General features: G+C 41.1%; 1 protein-coding gene across 1 annotated transcript in view; it reads right to left on the reverse strand.

Moving 5' to 3' along the window:
- The window catches only part of LOC124777097 (protein takeout-like), a 117,592-nt gene that overhangs the window by 32,311 nt on the left and 64,836 nt on the right, over positions 1–20,445 (reverse strand). Inside the window, exon 4 of the mRNA XM_047252378.1 lies at positions 12,888–13,021. Within this exon, the coding sequence (XP_047108334.1) occupies positions 12,888–13,021 (134 nt within the window). The remainder of the gene's footprint in view (positions 1–12,887; positions 13,022–20,445) is intronic.

Below are 20,445 nucleotides of genomic sequence, written 5' to 3' on the forward strand. Positions count from 1 at the left end.
AACCTTAGGACGACACACACATCCATGCCCTAGGCAGGATTCGAACCTGCGACCGTAGCAGTCGCGTGGTTCCAGACTGAAGCGCCTAGAACCGCTCGGCCACTCCGGCCGGCCGCCAAATAGTCGACGGGTGATTTAGCGACGATACAGAAATTAGGAAGCAATCTGTTGTGTCACTGGCTGGTTTTGAAATGACGGAACAACTGGCAAAATTGCTAAAACTGATCCTTTTATCAACTGCAGTGCGTATTAAAATGCATCATCCCATATCAACGGTGTCTTTCCCATCCATCTGTCCATGGGTACATTGTTGATTACCACATAATGACTGACTGACACCACTTGGGTGAGATGCTGATAGTCTTGGCAGAACACCGGATATCTGCTACTTGTCACTGTGGAGCATGGGATTAAATGTATAGATCACCAGTTTCAGACAGTTGTTTGGAAGCATCCCTCAATGCTCCAGACTCATCCTATTTCTATAGGCTGCAATGCCTTCCACATGTTTTTTTCCACCAATAAGATAACAGTACCTCTTTTTATTTCTACTGCGGAGTGTATAATAATTATGTGTAATAATTATGTCTTATTTATGGTTGTTCAAATCAGAAAAATATGTAAAGACTTATTATTGGTTAAGTGGACATTTAGAGACGTTGACACGTTAAGCCACAATATTCGTAAGCAGCAGCAGTCTAACGAGGAAAGCTGGCACTTGTGTGACATTGGTCATGTTTCTGCCCAACTACAGAATCGCTGTTCACACATCAGTAGTCAATGTTCCAGGAACTGTCAGCATACTGAACTCATGTGCATGATGTATTTGGCGATGCGGAGGAGATGACACGGCAGTGCCTGACCACACCAGGATAGTGGTAAAACAATGGAAATCCGGCTCTTATGCAGACATTGGTCACATTTATGTCCAACATGAGAAGCATAGATCAATGACCAAAGAGTCAGTCGCCACTCTAGAAACTTAGCGACATTGGCAAAAGCACCGAATAAATATCTTTGACAAACGGGAATGTGGTGATCCTTTGAGGTGGTTCTTTGGAAGGTCCTTCAAAAATGGTTCAAATGGCTCTGAGCACTATGGGATTCAACATCTGAGGTCATCAGTCCCCTAGAACTTAGAACTATTTAAACCTAACACATCCATGCCCGAGGCAGGATTCGAACCTGCGACTGTAGCAGTCACGCGGTTCTGGACTGAAGTGCCTAGAAGCGCACGTCCACCGCTGCCGGCTGCAGGTCCTTCGAAGGGAGAAAGAAGACATGAAGAAATATCACCTGGATGGGTGGACCAATGGTTGTCAGTGGATGTCATACTCCACCACACCAACTTAGCCACCATGCTGCTCGACAGAAGAAGATGTCAGTACCATGCCAATAGGTCAACAGGAAACGGCATTCCAGGTGTTACCAGATATAATTTCATGTGGTACTTACCCAGGTGACTGGTGAGGACAAAGGGACTGCGGTCTCATCAAATGGATCACCTGTGAACTTAGGGGTTGATGAACTTCGCCAGAAGACGCTGAACTTGAAGGTCGATGGTTTGATTCTGGGACAGAGCACTCCATTCCTCGCTGTAGTCCCTAGTTTGTAATGCAACGATGAATTCGCAAGAAGAAGACCACGCTACTGCCGCAGTGAGTCACGGGCATTCTACTGAATAGATGAATAAGCCACCAGTGTGCCACTGCGACACAAGCCGTCACTGCATCAGCTGTCACTGGAGTCCGCACGCTACAACTCTGCCACTCCACTGCTGTGAGGAACTGAGCGAGTTAAAAGACAATGAATTAGTCTGTTTTTTTAAAGGGTCTTATGTCTCAATAAATGACTGTTAGTGGAACCACCAATATTTCAGTCACGCCTCATCCACTGAACCAAGGAAAGAGCCCACACCACCATCAAAAAAGTGTCGCTTCCTTCCCCTGACAAAATAATGACCTTTGATCCACTCTGTTACTGATGCTCAATATCTAGTGTCACTAAACCCTGGACTACTACACTATTACCTCATGCATATGTGAACAGTACCTTCCAGCGATGGTCAAAACTGGAACAGTAATCATGTCCATGACTGCAAAATTAGAAACAATGCTCTTCGAAACAGAAAACTGAGACATATGCTACCCAATCACTGTGGAAGGTGAGATTAACTGTGTAGGGCATCATCTTCAGATAGATGTTGAAAATGCTCTACAATGATGCACAATGATGCACACTCTTCCAGTTTCCATATGTTGGGATGTCTTCCGCATTTTTGTCACATTTATTTCTTCCAACCTGTGTGTTGTGGGAACTGCATAGTTTACAGCATTTGATGTTCAGCTTTCTGTGCGAGCCAGTGGATCGAAATGTGTTAATGTCAGTTTAGCATCTGACACAGACCTCGAAGTCATGGTAGAGAAACAAAGTTCATAGTAGTGCACAAAGCTGTAGACATACATTGCTTAGATGTGTTACAGCTGAAAAAACAATATATTAATCTACTTATAAAGGAACAATACAGGAACCCTCTTTTGTGATTGATAGCCAGTTGGATATGGTCTTCGTCCAGTACAGTTGACAAAACTTTATGCAAGTCTGTGCAAGCAATTTCAACCACTGACCACCTGCTCCAGTGGAACGACACATGTATATCTAATATGCTAGATGTTAACATTCAGGCACGTTTTTAGATATATTGGAAGAGAGAGACATGATAAAATCTTGTAGGAGATTCTATTACAAGGAGTGGTATAACTGGTTGAAGTTTGGATGCATACAGTTCTCTCGAAACCACACAGATTTTTCTCATAAAACTAACAAAAATCAGCTGTACCTATTCTCGTGGAATCATGATTGCTTTTATTATTATGGTCACGACTGCGTGTTTAAAAAAAGGTGTTACCACATTTCCTATATTATTTCATACTTCATAACCTGTAATTATAGAGCAGATTGCGTGAAACAGGCCTTGAAGACCAAAGTGCTTACAAAACTAGAACGCAAGAACCTGCTGCTATTGCGAATTATTGTCTGCTGTATGACAGAAACTTAAGAGACAGGTTGGGAGAGGGGAGTTATGAAGGAAAACTATCAAATGTAATCACACAGACGGTATCTGTTTTCGTTGGATCGGAAGAGAGAAATGTGGTAAAATCTTGCACGAGGTTCTAATACAAGGCAGGCTCGTAAACACCACTGTGATATAGCATCGCACTGGTAAAACGGGACCTGCCATAGTGTACAAAACAGCAAAGTCCTCTTGAAAAATACGTTGTTGTTGTCGACTGTAAAACATTTGTGTTTTTTCCGACATGTGAGCAAATGGCATGAAAGGCTATATTGTGTAATGTTATTTCACAAGTCTGAAATGTTTGTAATACACATGTTCATGGCATTTATCTACAGACACTGGTATGAACATGAGTGATGCTCTCAAGTCGTTTAATTTGTCCATTAAGCTAAAAGAAATTGCTTAACTTACACGTTTTTTCTTTGGAGTCTAAATTCTCACTTTTTTCTTAACTCTGATGATGGTTTCAAACTAACGAAGACATTCTGCGGTGATCGGTAGTTTGTGAGCAAAATAATGATGGAGCATGAACACACTCAATGTTGAAGTCCACCAGTTGGTGTCTGGATACTTTTGACAAGAGAGTGTATATTAGGCAAACAGCCACACGAATATCGCTAACTGTTCATGAAAGTTACCACTTATGCTGCACTAGATGTTAATGGCATTTGGTTTTGCAGAAGAATCTCAGTTTGACCTAGAAAGTGGTGGTAAGATAATTCTGAGTTGATGAGAAGTTGTAATCCATTACGATAAACCGCCAATTCGAGGAAGTGCCTGGGGTATAATTCATTCTTTCGACTCACAGTCCTTTACACCTTCCTATGTGGTCTGTGGGTGTGATCATCTATAGACAGGTTATCTGTGACACATAGACTCATTAGTAGACCTGGGTACTGAATGATAATTCTGTCCAACTAGGAGACAATGATCGCCCAAGTGTTACTCATACTATGAATGAAAATCTTAAGAGCAAACAATTCAGCGCTGTGAGTGGCTAGCTCGATTTACCGATACTGATCCTATATAATGTATTTGGGGTACTCTTGGGAGACCCATTTTTCCACACAGACTTCCTCCACAAACCTGTTAACGCTGAGAGTTATTTTACAAAAAGAGTGGAATTCACTCCATGTGGAGTTCTTAAGTAGGATCATCAACAGCATGCATACCACATTGTCTCCAAAAACATTACTAATAGTATACAAAATTAACAACAGTTCGTACATTTCTAACGTAAATATTCTTTAATCTCTGAAATAATTTATTTGTTTGGCAACTGGGTATTATGTTTCGTTATGATATTATGATTTGTGCTCGTCATCACATTCAAGGCATTTCTTCTTAAATTATTACTTTTGCAGTTTTTCTTGTTCCATCGTACCCATGACTTTGAATTTCATCAAGATCTCACTGAATATTTTTGCACCTGATTTCAGTTAGAGCTTCATTGTAGATATGCGCATTAACTGCGAAAACTATTAATATTGCCTGGAAGGCCATTAATATACAACATGAGCAACAAGGATGCCACCACACTTCCCTGGGAACATCCAAAGTTACTTCTACATCTATCGATGACTCTTCATCCAAGATAACTACCTGCTCCGTACCTACCAATAAGTCCCCAATCCAATCAGAAATTTCGTTTGGTACCACATGCGATCGTACTCCCTATGGTAAGCGTAAATGCAATACTGAGTCAAATGATTTTCGAACATCGAGAAATATTGCATCTTTCTGACTGCCTTGGTCCATGGCCTTCAAGATGACATATAAGAAAAGGGCGAGTTGAGTTCCACATGACCGATTTTTTCGGAGTCCATGCTGATTGGTATGGAGGAAATCATTCTTTTCGAGAGAGCTCATTACATTTGAGCTCAGAATACGTTCCAAGATTCTAGAACAAATTTATGTCAAAGATACTGGACGCTAGTTTTGTAGATCACTTAAGTTATCCTTCTCGTAGATAGGTGCGAACTGTGCTTTCTTCCAACTATTTGGCATGGGTTTTTATTCGAGAAATTATGTTAGAAGATGAGCGAACTCAAGTGGAAATTTTGAACAGAATCTGATAGGTGTTCCATCGGGCCCTGGAGTTTTTTTCAGTTTTACAATGTCAGCTGTTTTTTGAGAGCACTGACACTAATACCTGTACACCTCGTCTTTTATGTACTTTACAGCTTTTTTTTTATATACATCGATGTATACTGAATTACGTTCAATGTCTCTCTCTTCCTCTCTTTAACTCCTCTTAAGTCGCTCTCTCTCTCTCTCAACCACACACACACACACACACACACACACACACACATATATATATATATATATATATATATATATATATATATATATATATATATATATATATATATATATAGTAAGGCTGGATGATGTAAATCATTTCTGCTTCTAGTATTATATTGTATGTATGAATGTTAGTGCTGTTTTTGTAAGTGAATAAAAAATAAGACAATTAACCCATATTGTTTTAGATTATCATCGTAGTTTCAAAAAACTGTTCAAATGGCTCTAAGCTCTATGGGACTTAACATCAGAGGTCATCATCTCCTAGACTTAGAACTACTTAAACCTAACTAATCTAAGGACATCACAGACATCCATGCCTGAGGCAGGATTCGAACCTGCGACCGTGGTTTCAAGTGTTGAAATTACTCCATTAGGCTTGATAATAATACTTAGATCATCAGCAAAGAGAATTATTTCTGCTTCTTTAGATATAAAAGGTGAATCAGGAGGAAGTGTACATGCTTTGTGGGTTGTTTGTATTAGTGGTTCTAAACAAGGAACTTCATATGGACATGGTGCCCTATTCCGAACTGTTTCCCAGAAAGATCACATTTAACCCTCGCAGTACTAATGACGAGTGGCGTATTTTATGACCACCTTTTGAAAATATAATCTGGTTAGATATTTCATATTTTAAAATTTTGAAAAGATATTTATTGTTTCTCATGAATTTTTTGACCAGATTTCATTATTTTTTTTTTGAATTTTTCCGTTAAACTTAACCCAGAAATTTAAGTCTTAGTAGCAAATTTCAACGTCCCCAATATAGGTGGGCTATTCCCTGTTCAGGACCTTACCCACACATCAGTAAGTCTTTTAAAAAGTATGTTGTGAGTAAAAGTGAACAACAATTCACGAAATGTGCATTTTTAAATTTCTTTTACGATGGGCATGAAGTTACATCTGCATCATCTACGTGATTACTTTGTTATTCACAATAAAGTGCCTGGCAGAGGGTTCAATGAACCACCTTCAAGCTGTCTCTGTACCGTTCCACTATCGAAAGGCACGCGGGAAAAACGAGCACTTAAATTTTTCTTTGCGAGCCCTGATTTCTCCTATTTTATCGTTATGATCATTCCCCTTATGTAGGTGGCTGACAACGGAATGTTTTGGAAATCGGAGGAAAAAACTGGTGATTGAATTTTCATGAGAACGCAACGAAAAACGATTGCCACTCCAATTCACGTATCATGTCTACGGACATATCTCCCCCATTTCGCAATAATACAAAACGAGCTGCCCTTCTTTGTACTTTTTCGATGTCATCCGTCAGTCCCACCTGATGCGGATCCCACACCGCTCAGCAATACTCCAGAATAGGGCGGACAAGCGTGGTGTAAACAGTCTCTTTAGTAGACCTGTTGCACCTTCTAAGTGTTCTGCCAATGAATCGCAGTCTTTGGTTTGCTCTGCCCACAATATTATCTATGTGATCATTCCAATTTAGGTTATTTGTAATTGTAATCCCAAAGTATTTAGTTGAATCTGTGTGACTTATCGCGTAATCGAAACTTAGTGGATTTCTTTTAGTACTCATGTGAATAACTTCACACATTTCCTTATTTACGGTCAGCTGCCACTTTTCGCACCATAGAGATATCGTATGTAAATCATTTTGCAATTCGTATTGGTTATCTGATGACTTAACAAGACGGTAAATGACAGCATCATCTGCAAAAAATCTAAGACGGCTACTCAGATTGTCTCCTATGTCGCTAATATAGATCAGGTTTATAACGCTTCCTTGGGGAACGCCGGATATTACTTCCGTTTTACTCGATGACTTTCCATCTATTTCTGCGAACTGTAACGTTTCTGACAGGAAGTCACGAATCTAGTCGAACAACTGAGGCGATATTCCACAGGCACGCAGTTTGGTTAGAAGACGCTTGTGAGGAACGGTGTCGAAAACCTTCTGGAAATCTAAAAATATGGCATCAATTTGACATCCCCTGTCGATAGCACTCATTACTTCAAGAGTATAAAGAGCTAGTTGTGTTTCACAAGAACGATGCTTTCTGAATCCTTGCTGACTGTGTGTCAATAAATTGTTTTCTTCGAGTTACTACGTAATGTTCGAGTACAGTGTATGTTCCAAAACCCTACTGCAAATCGAGCTAGTTATATGGGCCTGTAATTCAGAGGATTACTCCTACTTCCCTTTTTGGGTATTGGTGTGAGTTGAGCATTTTTTCAAGTCCTTACGTACGGATCTTTCTGTGAGCGAGCGGTTGTTTATAATTGCTAAATATGGAGCTATTGTATCAGCATACTCTAAAAGGAATCTGACTGGAAAACAATCTGGACTGGAATCCTTCCCTTCATTAAGTGATTTAAGCTGCTTTGCTACACCGAGGATATCTACCTCTATGTTTCACATCTTGGCAGTTGTATTGAATGAAATTCAGTAATATTTAGTTCAACTTCTTTGGTGAAGGAGTTTCGGAAAACCGTGTTTAATAACTCTGCTTTAGTGTTACTGTCATCAGTGACTTCACCGTTGTTATCGCGTAGTGAAGGTATTGATTGTGTCTTGCCACTGGTGTGCTTTATGTACGGCAAGAATCTGGGTTTTCTGCCAGATTCCGAGACAGAGTTTCGTTGTGGAAATTATTAAAAACATCTCACATTGAAGTACGCGCTATATTTCGAACTTCTGCAAAACTCTTCCAATATTGGGGATGTTGTCTTCTTTTAAATTTGGCATGCTTTTTTCGTTGCTTCTGCAACAGCGATCTGATCCGTTTTGTTTACCATGGGTAATCAGTGCCATCAATTATTAATTTATGTGGTATTTGTCTCTCAGTTGCCGTCGAAACTAGCTCTTTGAAATCATTCCACATCTTTTCTACGCTTACGCTATCAGATCGGAATGAGTGAAGACTGTCTCTTAAAATGGCGTTAAGAGAGTTTTTATCAGATTTTTAAATTGATATAGTTTGCGTTTCTTTTTTATGGTTCTAGGTGTTACGGCATTCAGCCTAGCAGCAACTGCCTTGTGTTCGCTAATCCTTGTATTCGCACGATACTCACTATTTGTCCAGGATTATTTGTTGCTAAGATGCCAAGTATGCTTTTGCAATCATTTACGTTTCGAGTGGGCTCATGAACTAATTGTTCAAAATAATTTTCTGAGAAAGCATTCAGTACAATTTCGGATGAAATTTTATACCTTCCGCCGACTTTAAACATATAATTTTTCCAGTATATCTGGGGTAGATTGAAGTCACCTCCGACTATAACTGTATCAGTGCCGTATCTATTTGAAATGAGACTCAGGTTTTCTTTGAACCGTTCGGCAACTATATCTTCTGAGTCGGGGAGGTCGGTAAAACGATCTAATTAGTAGTTTAGTCCGATTGTCGGATATAACCTCTACCCATACTATTTCGTAGGAACTGTCTAGTTCAATTTCACTACAAGGCGAAGTACTTCTGACAGCAATAAATACTCCACCACCAACTGTATTTAATCTGTCCTTTCTAAAGACTGTTAGATAGTTTTTAAAAAAAATTTGGCTGAATTTATTTCCGGCTTTCGCCAACTTTCTGTACCCAAGTATATGAGCTTCAGTGCTTTCTACTAGGGCTTGGAGCTCTGGGATCCTTTCCCGATATAGTTATGTCAATTTATACCTACAATACCGATCGTTCCTACAACTACCTTACTATGTTTTCTCCTTTTAGACGAATAAACTTTCCGTAGTTTCCTGAGACTCTCTAACCTAAAAAACCACCCAGTGCCTTCCACATAGCCTCCGCTTCCCGTGTAGCCGCTTCCTGTGTGTAGAGGACTCCTGACTTATTAAGCGGAACCTGGAAATCCACCACCCTATGGCGCAAGTCAAGGAATCTGCAGCCTACACGGTCACAGGACCGCCTGAGCCTCTGATTCAGACCCTCCACTCGGCTCTGCACCAAAGGACCACAGTCGGTTCTGTCGACGATGCTGAGGTGGTGAGCACCGCCTTAATTTCGCAAGCAAGACTGGCAGCCTTTACCATTTCCGCTAGCCGCCCGAAACCAGAGAGAATCTCCTCTGATCCAAAGCGACACACGTCATTGGCAGCGACATGCGCCACCATCTGCAACTGGCTGCACCCTGTACTCTTCATGGAGTATAGAGTTTTTATTCATTACAGAATTCTTACACACTTTTAAAAGTAATTTCTGTGATTCTGCAGAACCTCTCGTTTAGCCAACCGTAGCCTTGTGTGGCTGATCGCAGGGAAATAATATAGGGTGCCGCACGGAAAACCGGCCCCGAGTACAGGCTGCTCACCAATTACGGACGATGTGTTGCCGTCACGAGCAGATACAACAAACAGACAAACATGTAATAACTAGGCAGTAAAGAAATAACAAGCTAATGCAAGCAACAATTGCGAAACAATCTATGACGATGTGTAGAGAGCTGGAGAAGAGAACTTGAAAATCTCACGCGACGCGCATGGGCTGGCTATAGCTCATGTAGTCTTTTAAACCTGTTGGTGGCTGTTTCCCAACTTAATAGACCACAAGTGTCTTGTATAAAATGCTTCATTTCGACTTCCATTACATAGCTATGCTACGTCGTAAACAATAATCGTTTACACCATATATATACTTCACGTTGTCTCTGAGTTCGTAGGCGAAGTAGAGACTTCATGGAAGCAGAAAATAAAATTTGGTTTTCTCATACTTGCATCACACGCTTAGTAAAAATTATGTTTTTATGTTGCATTATTAAAGTTAATGCAGCAATAGTAATAATAATTAAGTTCCCAGTAATGAAGTTTTTGGTTTGAAAGGTCCTTCTGAACAAATGTTTTTGAGATAATAAGTTAATACTATTTTATGGCAATCTATGTCTTTTGAAATGGAGACGCACCACTTTTCCAACTGAGCCAAAACGACTCACAACCCACTTCGTTTTTTCAAAGAAACCAAACTAGCAGGTAATGCAAACTGGAAACAACCAAACTTAAAAATAATTTGAGCCTTCCTAAATGTAATGTTTTGTATATGAAAGATACACGAAAATCTTTTTATATGAATTTTCTTACACTAAAAATTAAGAAAGTTATTGAAAGTTAGCTGCTAAATCAAGTCGATGAAACCAAAAAATATATGAATTACAAAACAAAACTTGCCTTGTTATAAGTATGTCTTCTGCTATTCATCGATATAATGAAGTGAGCTGATATGCCCTTTTGTTACCTGAAAAGACGTACCTATTACATACAACGAAATTTTTATGTAATTTACGTAACTGTAAAATACTTTTTGATTACCAGTCGTGGACGCTGAATAGCCAGAACCAAGTGCAAGAACAGTTTGGAACACATGCAAAATATACGAGCGCAGTGAACGAAACGAACAACTGGATACTGAACTAACTAGGAGCAGTCGGCAGTGGAACTGAGACAGGGGGTCATGCGAAGAACGACGAGTGCGTCCGAGGGAGACCGAGACTGAGACGAGCACGCGACCGACGCTGGAACGAGAACTGCCGAAGTGACCGCCGCGACCGAAGTGAACTATGAACCGATCGTTCCTCGTTCCCGGGAACTATAAGTAGACCGCTGCGACCGAAGTGAACTATGAACGGATCGTTCCTTGGAATTCGTTCCTCGGTCCTTTCGTTCATCTTGGTGAACCGTTCCTTTGCACCCGTTCGTTCGCGAACTACCCAACTCTAGTGCGAACCCCCACAGTGATGCCCCTCGGCAGCAGCCTCAATCTGTGTGACGGGAGGCAACGCAGCCTGGAGCTGTAAGCAAAGGGTCACCAACTAAGCTCGCATGTGCACACAGCAATCACAGTTCCTATCCATTTCCGAAGTTGCTGCCGTTTCAAGGTCTTAAAAATGTGTAACAAACGGATGGTGTACTTGCCTTATTAGCAGCAGGAACTCGAGATGCTCTCTCCACAGACTGTCTAACCGTTCATACTCCATGTTATGGAACTTTCTGGTTCTAAGCCCTAATTACACATCAGTATCGATTTAAAAAGTATTATGTGAAGGTAAGTCAATAACAATTAGCGAATTTTGTTTTCTAAAGTGGGCATAAAGTACCCCCCCCCCCACCACCATCACAGTCACCCTTGGTAATACGCGTTACGGGAAATATGTTGGTATTGAAGGCTTAATATCCCTTTCGTAGGTTTTACTTGAAAAACTCGGAAAAATGCATGCCCCATGGAACGAGCCCCAATATTGAATTAAACTACGTTAAATTTCCTACAAAAAAAGTCCTGTTCATTTTTTCTCTAGGACTAATAGTTTGCACGAAAAAAGCGTGAGAACATTGCAGATCTCTCGCGGCGTGCATGCACAGTAGCTTAGGCAGTTTTTGTAGGCTAATTTGAGGTGGTTTGCTGACTTTACAGACCACACGTGTCCTGTATCAAATTGTTCGTTGCTACTTTCTCAACACTACTGTGATGAATTGTATACAATGTCTGAATTTTACAGAGAACAATTGACAATGTACATTAATTGTGTTCTGTCTCGTTCATAATCACTACTAATATCACACGTCAGCATTTACATTTCCTTCAGACTCAGCCTGTATAACACGAACAAGAGCGAACCCGACATTGATCCCTGTGGTGTGCCTGTAGTGATTATTCCCGTGTTGAAAATGCTGTTTCATTGTGTATACTCCATTAGCTCCTTAAGGTAACATTCTACATTCTTTTAGTTAGATGGCATAACGAACCAATTACCAGCAAGAGGAGGAGAATTCTGCGAACTGCACCATCAAGTGCCTTTGACAAGTCATAAACGATACGAATTGGGAATGTTGTGTCGTTCAAATTTTGTAAAGTCTGATTAGTGAACTGAAAAATAGCACGTGCTCTGAAGAGATCCTTGTGAAATCCAATTTGAGGCTGACTAAGTACCTTATTTCGAGAGAGGTGTGTTATAGTTCTTGCATACATAATTGTTTCAAGCGCCAGGAGGTAACATAGGGCAAATGAATAGCTGCATTTCCTCTGTAGCGACAGTGCCAACCAGTCGCCGAGTTTTGTGTCATACGACTATCTCTACACCAATTTTTAAAAGATTCAGTCAATTTTATAACGGCGGACCACCCTACAATTTGGTAAGAATCGTGTGCTGTGTTATATGTCAGAATGAAGCGAACATTTGTTCAACTTTCAAGCTTATTTACTAAACTCTTATAAACAGTACTTAGCTTAATTATCATATTGGTTTCGACCTGTCAATCGTTGTGATTACAGAGTTCTTCAAAATTAATTACAAATTTTAAATTAATAATATTTTCCTTATCTACTTTTTGTTATTTTTATTTCAGATTTTAGAAACTTTTATTTTGTGTTATATTAATTTAGCTTATGTGGTAACGGACAAAATTATAACGCTAATCCTTGAAATAAAATGACAATCGCCCTGCTGAGAAGGTAAAATTACTACGTTACGACTGTACCTGGTAAATTACAGAGAGCGAGAACACAGAAACAGATCTGCGAGGAGACATGGGCGTGCTTACCCAGCCTGAGGGTGGCGCGCCCGTTGCCGACGAGTGGCAGCAGCAGGATGTGCCCCTTGAGGTCGTAGTTGCCTTCCAGGCGCAGGTCTGGGATCTGCAGGCCGAACTCGAGGCGTTGCTGCTCCGTGTCCAACCTGTAAACCACCACAACACGTACAGTGCCATCGACAAATAAAGGTTTGACGCCGGTTTGGGATTTAAGTTTTCTAGACTGGAGGTCTGCAGTACACTCAACAATTGGTCTGCTCTCTAGTATCACTCAGAAAATAACTTTTACAGACGATGTATTGACTGCACAGAATCTCAGAGAAAAGGAATCGTTAAGGATTAGGATTGTAGATTTTCTACATTGCGGTCCACAATTAAAGGGTAACTTTTCGAAACACCGTAATTGTCTCCCATTGCGACTCATGTTTTAAATTTGTCTCAAAGCTGCTGTGTCGTCCGAACAAGGCATAGCCTGGGCAAAAGCGCCACAGGTGGAAATATTCGATTCGGTGCCAGTGCGAATTCTACCATCGCCTCGGGCGCTGGTTGGGATGAAGATATTGACTACAATCTGCCAGTGACCGGACGACAAACAACAGAAGCCCACTCGGAAGACAGAAGAGCAGCTCTCGCCCACTTGGTTAAAGATCATCGTTTAAGGCTGACTTAGACAGGGAACGTCATTTAGCGAATTCTTAGAAGTCAGCAGACAGTTGTTGTAAATTGCATTTGCTATGCCGGCTGTTGTGGCAGAACGGTTCTAGGCGCTTCAGTCTGGAACGGCGCGACCGCTACGGTCGCAGGTTCGAATCCTGCCTCGGGCATGGATGTGTATGATGTCCTTAGGTTAGTTAGGTTTAAGTAGTTCTCAGTTCTAGGGGACTGATGACCTCAGATGTTAAGTCCCATAGAGCTCTTGCTATGTACTGTGACGTTTACCTACGAATATTTGCACCTAGCCATTGGGGACCAGTGTTGCAGATTTCATTGTTCGACAGATCACAAAGATAAGTAATCCTTTTTAACTCATTTGCGTGACTTTGTTACTAATTTGTTGGAGTGTTGTAAAACCTTCGTTCTCCTATCCTGTTACCTGACCCTGGAGGATAGCTGTGTAATAGTGGCAAGGAGAAATTGTCTTAGCAGCGTACTTCACCAGAAGTCGTTTCACGAACTCACAAACTCGACCTACCGTAACAACAGTGGCAACTCGGACTTCACAGCAGTAGCGACGAGGGCTTTACGAAACTGGTGACGAGGCTTTACAAAACAACCCACCTCTGCAACGGTGCAAAAGCATGGCCCGCTGCGACGTCACTCTCGGGCTACGCTACGCTTCAAACAGAAAGGTGTCTATACATACGTAACGAAAGCCATAGTTCAGTTCAGGTGAGCGGTAAGGTAGGATAATGATGTCACACTCGCACCAAATTTCACTAAAATTCTGCTGAACGGCACGGTGGACGTGTCACACAATGAGAAGTTCGTTGCAGCTACCTTAACTACACTCCAGCCCTTCTTTTGATGCTTCTGCAAGGGAGAACAGAAGCACTACATCCACCGTTGAAACCACCAGTTTTCTTATGGATGGCCTAGGAAAACATTTCAGAGTCTCCGCCGTTCAGTATTGAGACGAAAAGGTCTCAGGAGGTGGTGTAAAGGGAGGCAATGAAACCACTGCTTCCCTTGGGACGATGACCTCCACACATTTTGAAGTCGAAAACGACAGTTCTCAGTGCGACGTCGTTCTTGGAGACATTTGACAATGCTGACACCCCCGGACGCTTCACCCGTTCTGTATTGACATCATCGGGATGCAGTCACATCTTTGCTCTGGTATACAGGGAGGAGCCAATAGGAACCGTTCAAAATCATTTGACGCAATTTTAACGCGATCTGAAGCAGCAAAGTGTGTTTATTCTTTTTCAACCCTCTTATCTCGCACCCTCATGAGGCATGTTGTCGGGGAAACGGTGAGGAGGGAGGGAGGTAGGGGGGTAGGGGGGATGGAATCCGACTTTGCTACATGTGTAAACAAAACTCAAAACGGGTCCTGTAAGACCTCCCCTGACCCTCCTCCCCCCCTAAAATTCAGCACACTCTCCGTGACACCGCGCACCTTTGTTCAGTACTTTGAAAAAGTAATGTACAGGCAGCTTCTCAACCATCTGACCACAAATAACATATTATCAAGAACACACTTTGGATTTCTGAATGGTTCTGATGTCGAGAAGGCTATTTACACCTACAGTGAAAATGTACTTAATTCATTAAATAACAAATTACAAGCAGCAGGTATTTTCTGTGATTTGTCAAAGACATTTGATTGTGTGAACCACAACATCATTTTAAATAAATTAGAATTCTATGGTGTCATGGGCGGTGCTGCAAAATGGTTCAAGTCATACCTCGCTAACAGGAAACAAAGGGTGTCAGTGCAAGGGACTAGTGAATTATGTCATCAGCCATCATCAGAATGGGAAGAAATTACATACAAGGATCCATCTTAGGGCCATTGCTTTTTCTTGTGTATATTAATGATCTCACATCAGTTACACTGCCAGAAGCAGAGTTCGTTTTGTTTGCAGATGACAAGTATTGCAATAAGTAGTATGTCGAGTGTAGTTCTAGAAAGATCTGCTAATGATATTTTCACTTATATTAATAAATTGTTTAAAGCCAACTCACTGACATTAAACTTCGAAAAGACTCACTATATGCAATTCAGAACCTGTAAGAAGTTTCCACCCAGCATATGCGTAAAGTATGAAGAAGAGCAGATAGAAGAGGTTGACAGTCTTAAATTCCTGGAATTACAACTTGATAATAAATTCAGTTGGGAGGAGCACACCACAGAACTGCAGAAACGCCTTAACAAATCTGTATTTGCAATTCGAGTGTTAGCAGACATAGGCGACATAAAACTGAAAAAGCTTGCATACTTTTCGTACTTTCATTACATAATGTCATATAGTATAATATTTTTGGGTAACTGTTTAAGTCAAACAAACGTTTTCAGAGTCCAAAAGCGTGTAATACGTATTATTTGTGGAGTAAATTCACGGACGTCCTGTAGAAACCTCTTCAAAGAACGGGGTATGCTAACTACTGCCTCTCAGTATATTTACTCCTTAACGAAATTTGTCCTAAATAATATATCTCTTTTTCCAACAAACAGCTCAGTTCATACATACAATACAAGGAACAAAAATGATCTGCACAAGGACTTAAAAGCACTTACTTTAGTTTAAAAAGGGGTCCACTACTCAGGAACACTCATCTTCAATAATTTGCCAGCAAAGATAAAAAATTTAGTTACAAATAGAGATCAGTTTAAAGGGAGCCTGAAAGACTTACTAGTAGCCAACTCCTTCTACTCCATTGAAGAATTTTTTAATAGAAACAAATGATGTATTGCATATACTCATACTATTAGTATTGTTATTTCAGCTTAAAAAAAGATGTATTTTATATGCTCATACTATTAGTGTTGTTATTTCAGCTTAAAAAAAATTGACACGTTCCAAATCCTGGAGGATCACCTCAGCACGGATCTATGGAACGAAAAACTAATCTATTCTAATGTAATCTAATCTAACCTCTACAGAAACATATGGTCACTGACTACTACGCGTCCTTATGACAGACAACCATTTCGACACACCTGAGCTAGGGTCTGCTGGCCGCATGCTCAGCCGCTGCTGGAGTACCGTTACTGTTAACACATAGGGCCTATCGATAAAAAGTATAGCGCATTAGACTGTGTAAGTAACTATGTCGATGCCAGGCATTTCTTTATATGTCTGTAGGAATAGCTGATGAGAATTACAACATTCTTCGGTTAATGTGTGAGACACGATTCGCTTCCTGGCTTTTGTCATCATTTCTTCTTCGTTGACCTTCTTGCTTGCGGCAGAATTGCGTGTAAGCATCCGTATACTAGCTTGTAACGAGTTCAGCAGTAGTAATTGTAATCTATACCTTTCTCTTTGTTTCACTGTCAAAGCATTGTGCTAACCTTCATCAGTAATGATAATAAGATTTATCTTATTCAGTGTAACTGAAATTGGAAGGAGACCGGTTTGGTGACGTGTCGATTAGCGCACCAACTACGCACCATCAGATACAGATTCGTACACCTCAGAGAAGTTGAACTTTTGCAGTCTAAATTTGCTTCACGAAGTCCGCTTTACACTATTCTACGTAATGCAAAATTGTTTGTCACATCACGTTTAATACAGACACGGTCCAGAGTCATCAAACACATCTGCTTGCCAACAAAGGTTGGGCACTTGAGTACTAGCACACCCGGCAAACGAATCGACAAAATTTAGCATTCTCAGCAGAAAGTATAATGTACCAGCATTGCTTGGTTTAACTCTGATTTATGTATTTGATTCCTGTGTTGGTCATTGTGACCCATACCGACTTCCGAATAATCAGTTTCAGTGTCTCTCTTATCTTTTTATTGGGATCGGTTGCAACTAATATTGGATCCCTCTATCGAATGGGCACGTGAAATTTTCCTTTAAGTACCATTCCGTTTGTAATCAGAACCAAACCGACATTTTGGGTGTACAATGGGCGTTGCATGAACCATGTGATGAACAGTATATGTTTGGGGTGAGTCGAGCTACACATTGCTAAAACTAATTGCAAATTCCTCAATGGCAGAAAACGACTACTAACGACTGCTAGCAGTGGCACCCTTCATATTTCCACACATGTTATAAAAATTGATTGTGTGTGTGTGTGCGTGTGTGAGTGAGTGAGTGACTGAGTGTGTGTGTGTATGTGAGAGAGAGAGAGAGAGATAGAGAGAGGGACAGAGACACAGAGAGACACAGACAGAGAGAGAGACAAAGACAGAGAGAGACAGAAACAGAGAGAGAGAGAGAGAGAGAGAGACAGACAGACAGACAGAGAGAGACACACACACACACACAGAGAGAGAGAGAGAGAGAGAGAGAGAGAGAGAGAGTGTGTGCTTGCATGTTCCACATCTCCTTCTAAATCAGTGGACCGATTCCAACCATACTTGGTACACATATCCCTTGTGTCAGCCAACAATCGCTGTGGGAGTAATAACCACCTACCTGTAATAGTTCGGGAAATAAGTAGTCATAAACACTGAGATGTACAAAAACTGCCTCATTGTGCACGGCGTTTAAATTTATTACCCCTTTGTTACTAACTCCACTCGCAACATATTTTGCTGATCGTATCCACATATGCCGCTGAATGTACCTACTCAAATGCATTGCTGTACGACACATAATTCAAGAGATATGACGTCATAAACAATGAGATGCATGAAAAAATACTGCATCATTCACGGAGTTTTAATACAGTTATTCTTCACTACTGTGACACTACTACAGTCGAGTCAGCCTACGGAAATCCCTGACAGTTGGCAGCACTTTTGTCAGCAAAGCGCAGACGGCTGCAGGCGAAAACGACAGCCGTCTATAGAGCTATGAGAGGCGTTGTCGTAAAGACGTTTACAAAATCGCTTTGTAGCTCCTGGACATGTAACTAGAAATACTGCTTAGGATCACGTTTAAATTAAATAAACATTACAGAAAATTTGTATTTTGCACACTATATTTCTTAATTTGGATACTGTACTTAAACCTTTGTATGTTAAGCATGTTTCTCTGTACCACTGTTCCATAATTTGAGAGGTGTTTTCACAAATAAGTGGAAATATTTCCGATATTATAATACAATACCCACACTTTTTATCATTTTTTTTGTTCTTCGGTTCTAATAGAAAACTGGCAAAATGAATCCCCCAATTTGTCAGCTAGTATGTACATGGTGTTCACGTAAGAGCAAAAATGTAACGGGACATAAAGGATGCCCCACTGAACAATTTGAGGTTGGGAACCTGGAGTCGGAGAAACCGGCTAGAGGAGATAACAGGAATAAAATCACATTACTATGTATCTTTTTATTTACATTAGATACAGTTAACTGCAAATACCAACACTGAGGCTATGAAAGTACCATTCGTACTGTATGTTACAAAATGTGCTGAAACTGATGGCTATGAACCTAACTACAAGCACGATATCGGCGAAAAAGGTTCTGAAGCACCCTGACAAATATCCCTGGTGCGTTTAGAATCACATCACAGGCAACTGCAATTCTGCCAAATAACTCCATCTCTATATCCACAGGGGACTCATACACAAGCGACTTTAGATATCCGAGTTGAAAATAATCAAGGCGGTTCAGGCCACGTGACCTCCCTGGACATGGAATAGGACCTCCTCCTCCAGTTCAGCCATCAGGAAGTACGGTGCCGGTACTGCCCCATTATATTGTACTGTACATCTCTGAATAGCAACGAGTAATGGCTCTGAGCACTATAGGACTTAACTTCTGAGGTCATCAGTCCCCTAGAACTTAGAACTACTTGCACCTAACTAACCTAAGGACATCACACACATCCATGCCCGAGGCAGGATTCGAATTTGCGACCGTAACGGTCGCGCGGTTCCAGACTGAAGCGCCTAGAGCCGCTCGGCCACTCCGGCCGGCAACGAGTAATGAACGGGTATGTCGTTGATTCATACAACTTTCTGTTACGGTACAATGTAAATACGAAACAACAGAGCCACCTTGTGGACAAGTAAAGTAAACAAAACCTGCATCTTGACTTCCTGGTAATCAGCCTCATTGTTTCCCTGCAGGAAATAAAGAATGTGCATGTAAATAAACGGCACAGTACGCATAAACTTGTATGCATGTTAGTATAAGTATGGTGGAAAACAGTAACGCTAGACGAAGAGGTAGAACAGTTCACTTTCATATCTCCTTAAGCTGACTTTGCCTCAAATTGTGCCGTGGAGCATCTTCTATGGCCTGTTACAGTTTTGCACGCTCTTACGGACAGGCACTGTACACACACACTATATATATATATATATATATATATATATATACGCTACACTAGTGAAATGGTCGTACGGGAAAATCCCCACTTCATCGCTACCTCGGAGATGCTGTGTCCCATCGCTCGTGCTCCGACTGTAACATTACGTTCAAACTCACTTAATTCTTGATAACCTGCCACTGTAGCAGCAGTTACCGATCTAACAACTGCGTCAGACACTTGTCATCTTACATAGGCATTGCCGACCGCAGCGCCAGTTTCTGCCTGTTTACTTCCTGTTTACTGAAGCGCCAAAGAAACTGGTGTAGGCATGCGTATTCAAATACAGAGATACGTAAACAGGCAGAAACAGGCGCTGCGGTCGGCAATGCCTATGTAACACAACGCAGTTGTTAGATCTGTTACTACTGCTACAGTGGCAGGTTAAAAGAATTAAGTGAGTTTGAACGTAATGTTACAGTCGGAGCACGAGCGATGGGACACAGCATCTCTGAGGTAGCGATGAAGTGGGGATTTTCCCGTACGACCATTTCACGAGTGTACTGTAAATATCAGGAACCGTTTAAAATACTGAATCTTCGACAGCGCTGCAGCCGGAAAAAGATCCTACAAGAACGGGAGCAACGACGACTGAAGAGAATCGTTCAACGTGACAGAAGTGCAACCCCT

The sequence above is a fragment of the Schistocerca piceifrons genome, chromosome 2 (assembly GCF_021461385.2).
Source record: "Schistocerca piceifrons isolate TAMUIC-IGC-003096 chromosome 2, iqSchPice1.1, whole genome shotgun sequence".
Classification (NCBI taxonomy): Eukaryota; Metazoa; Arthropoda; class Insecta; order Orthoptera; family Acrididae; genus Schistocerca; species Schistocerca piceifrons.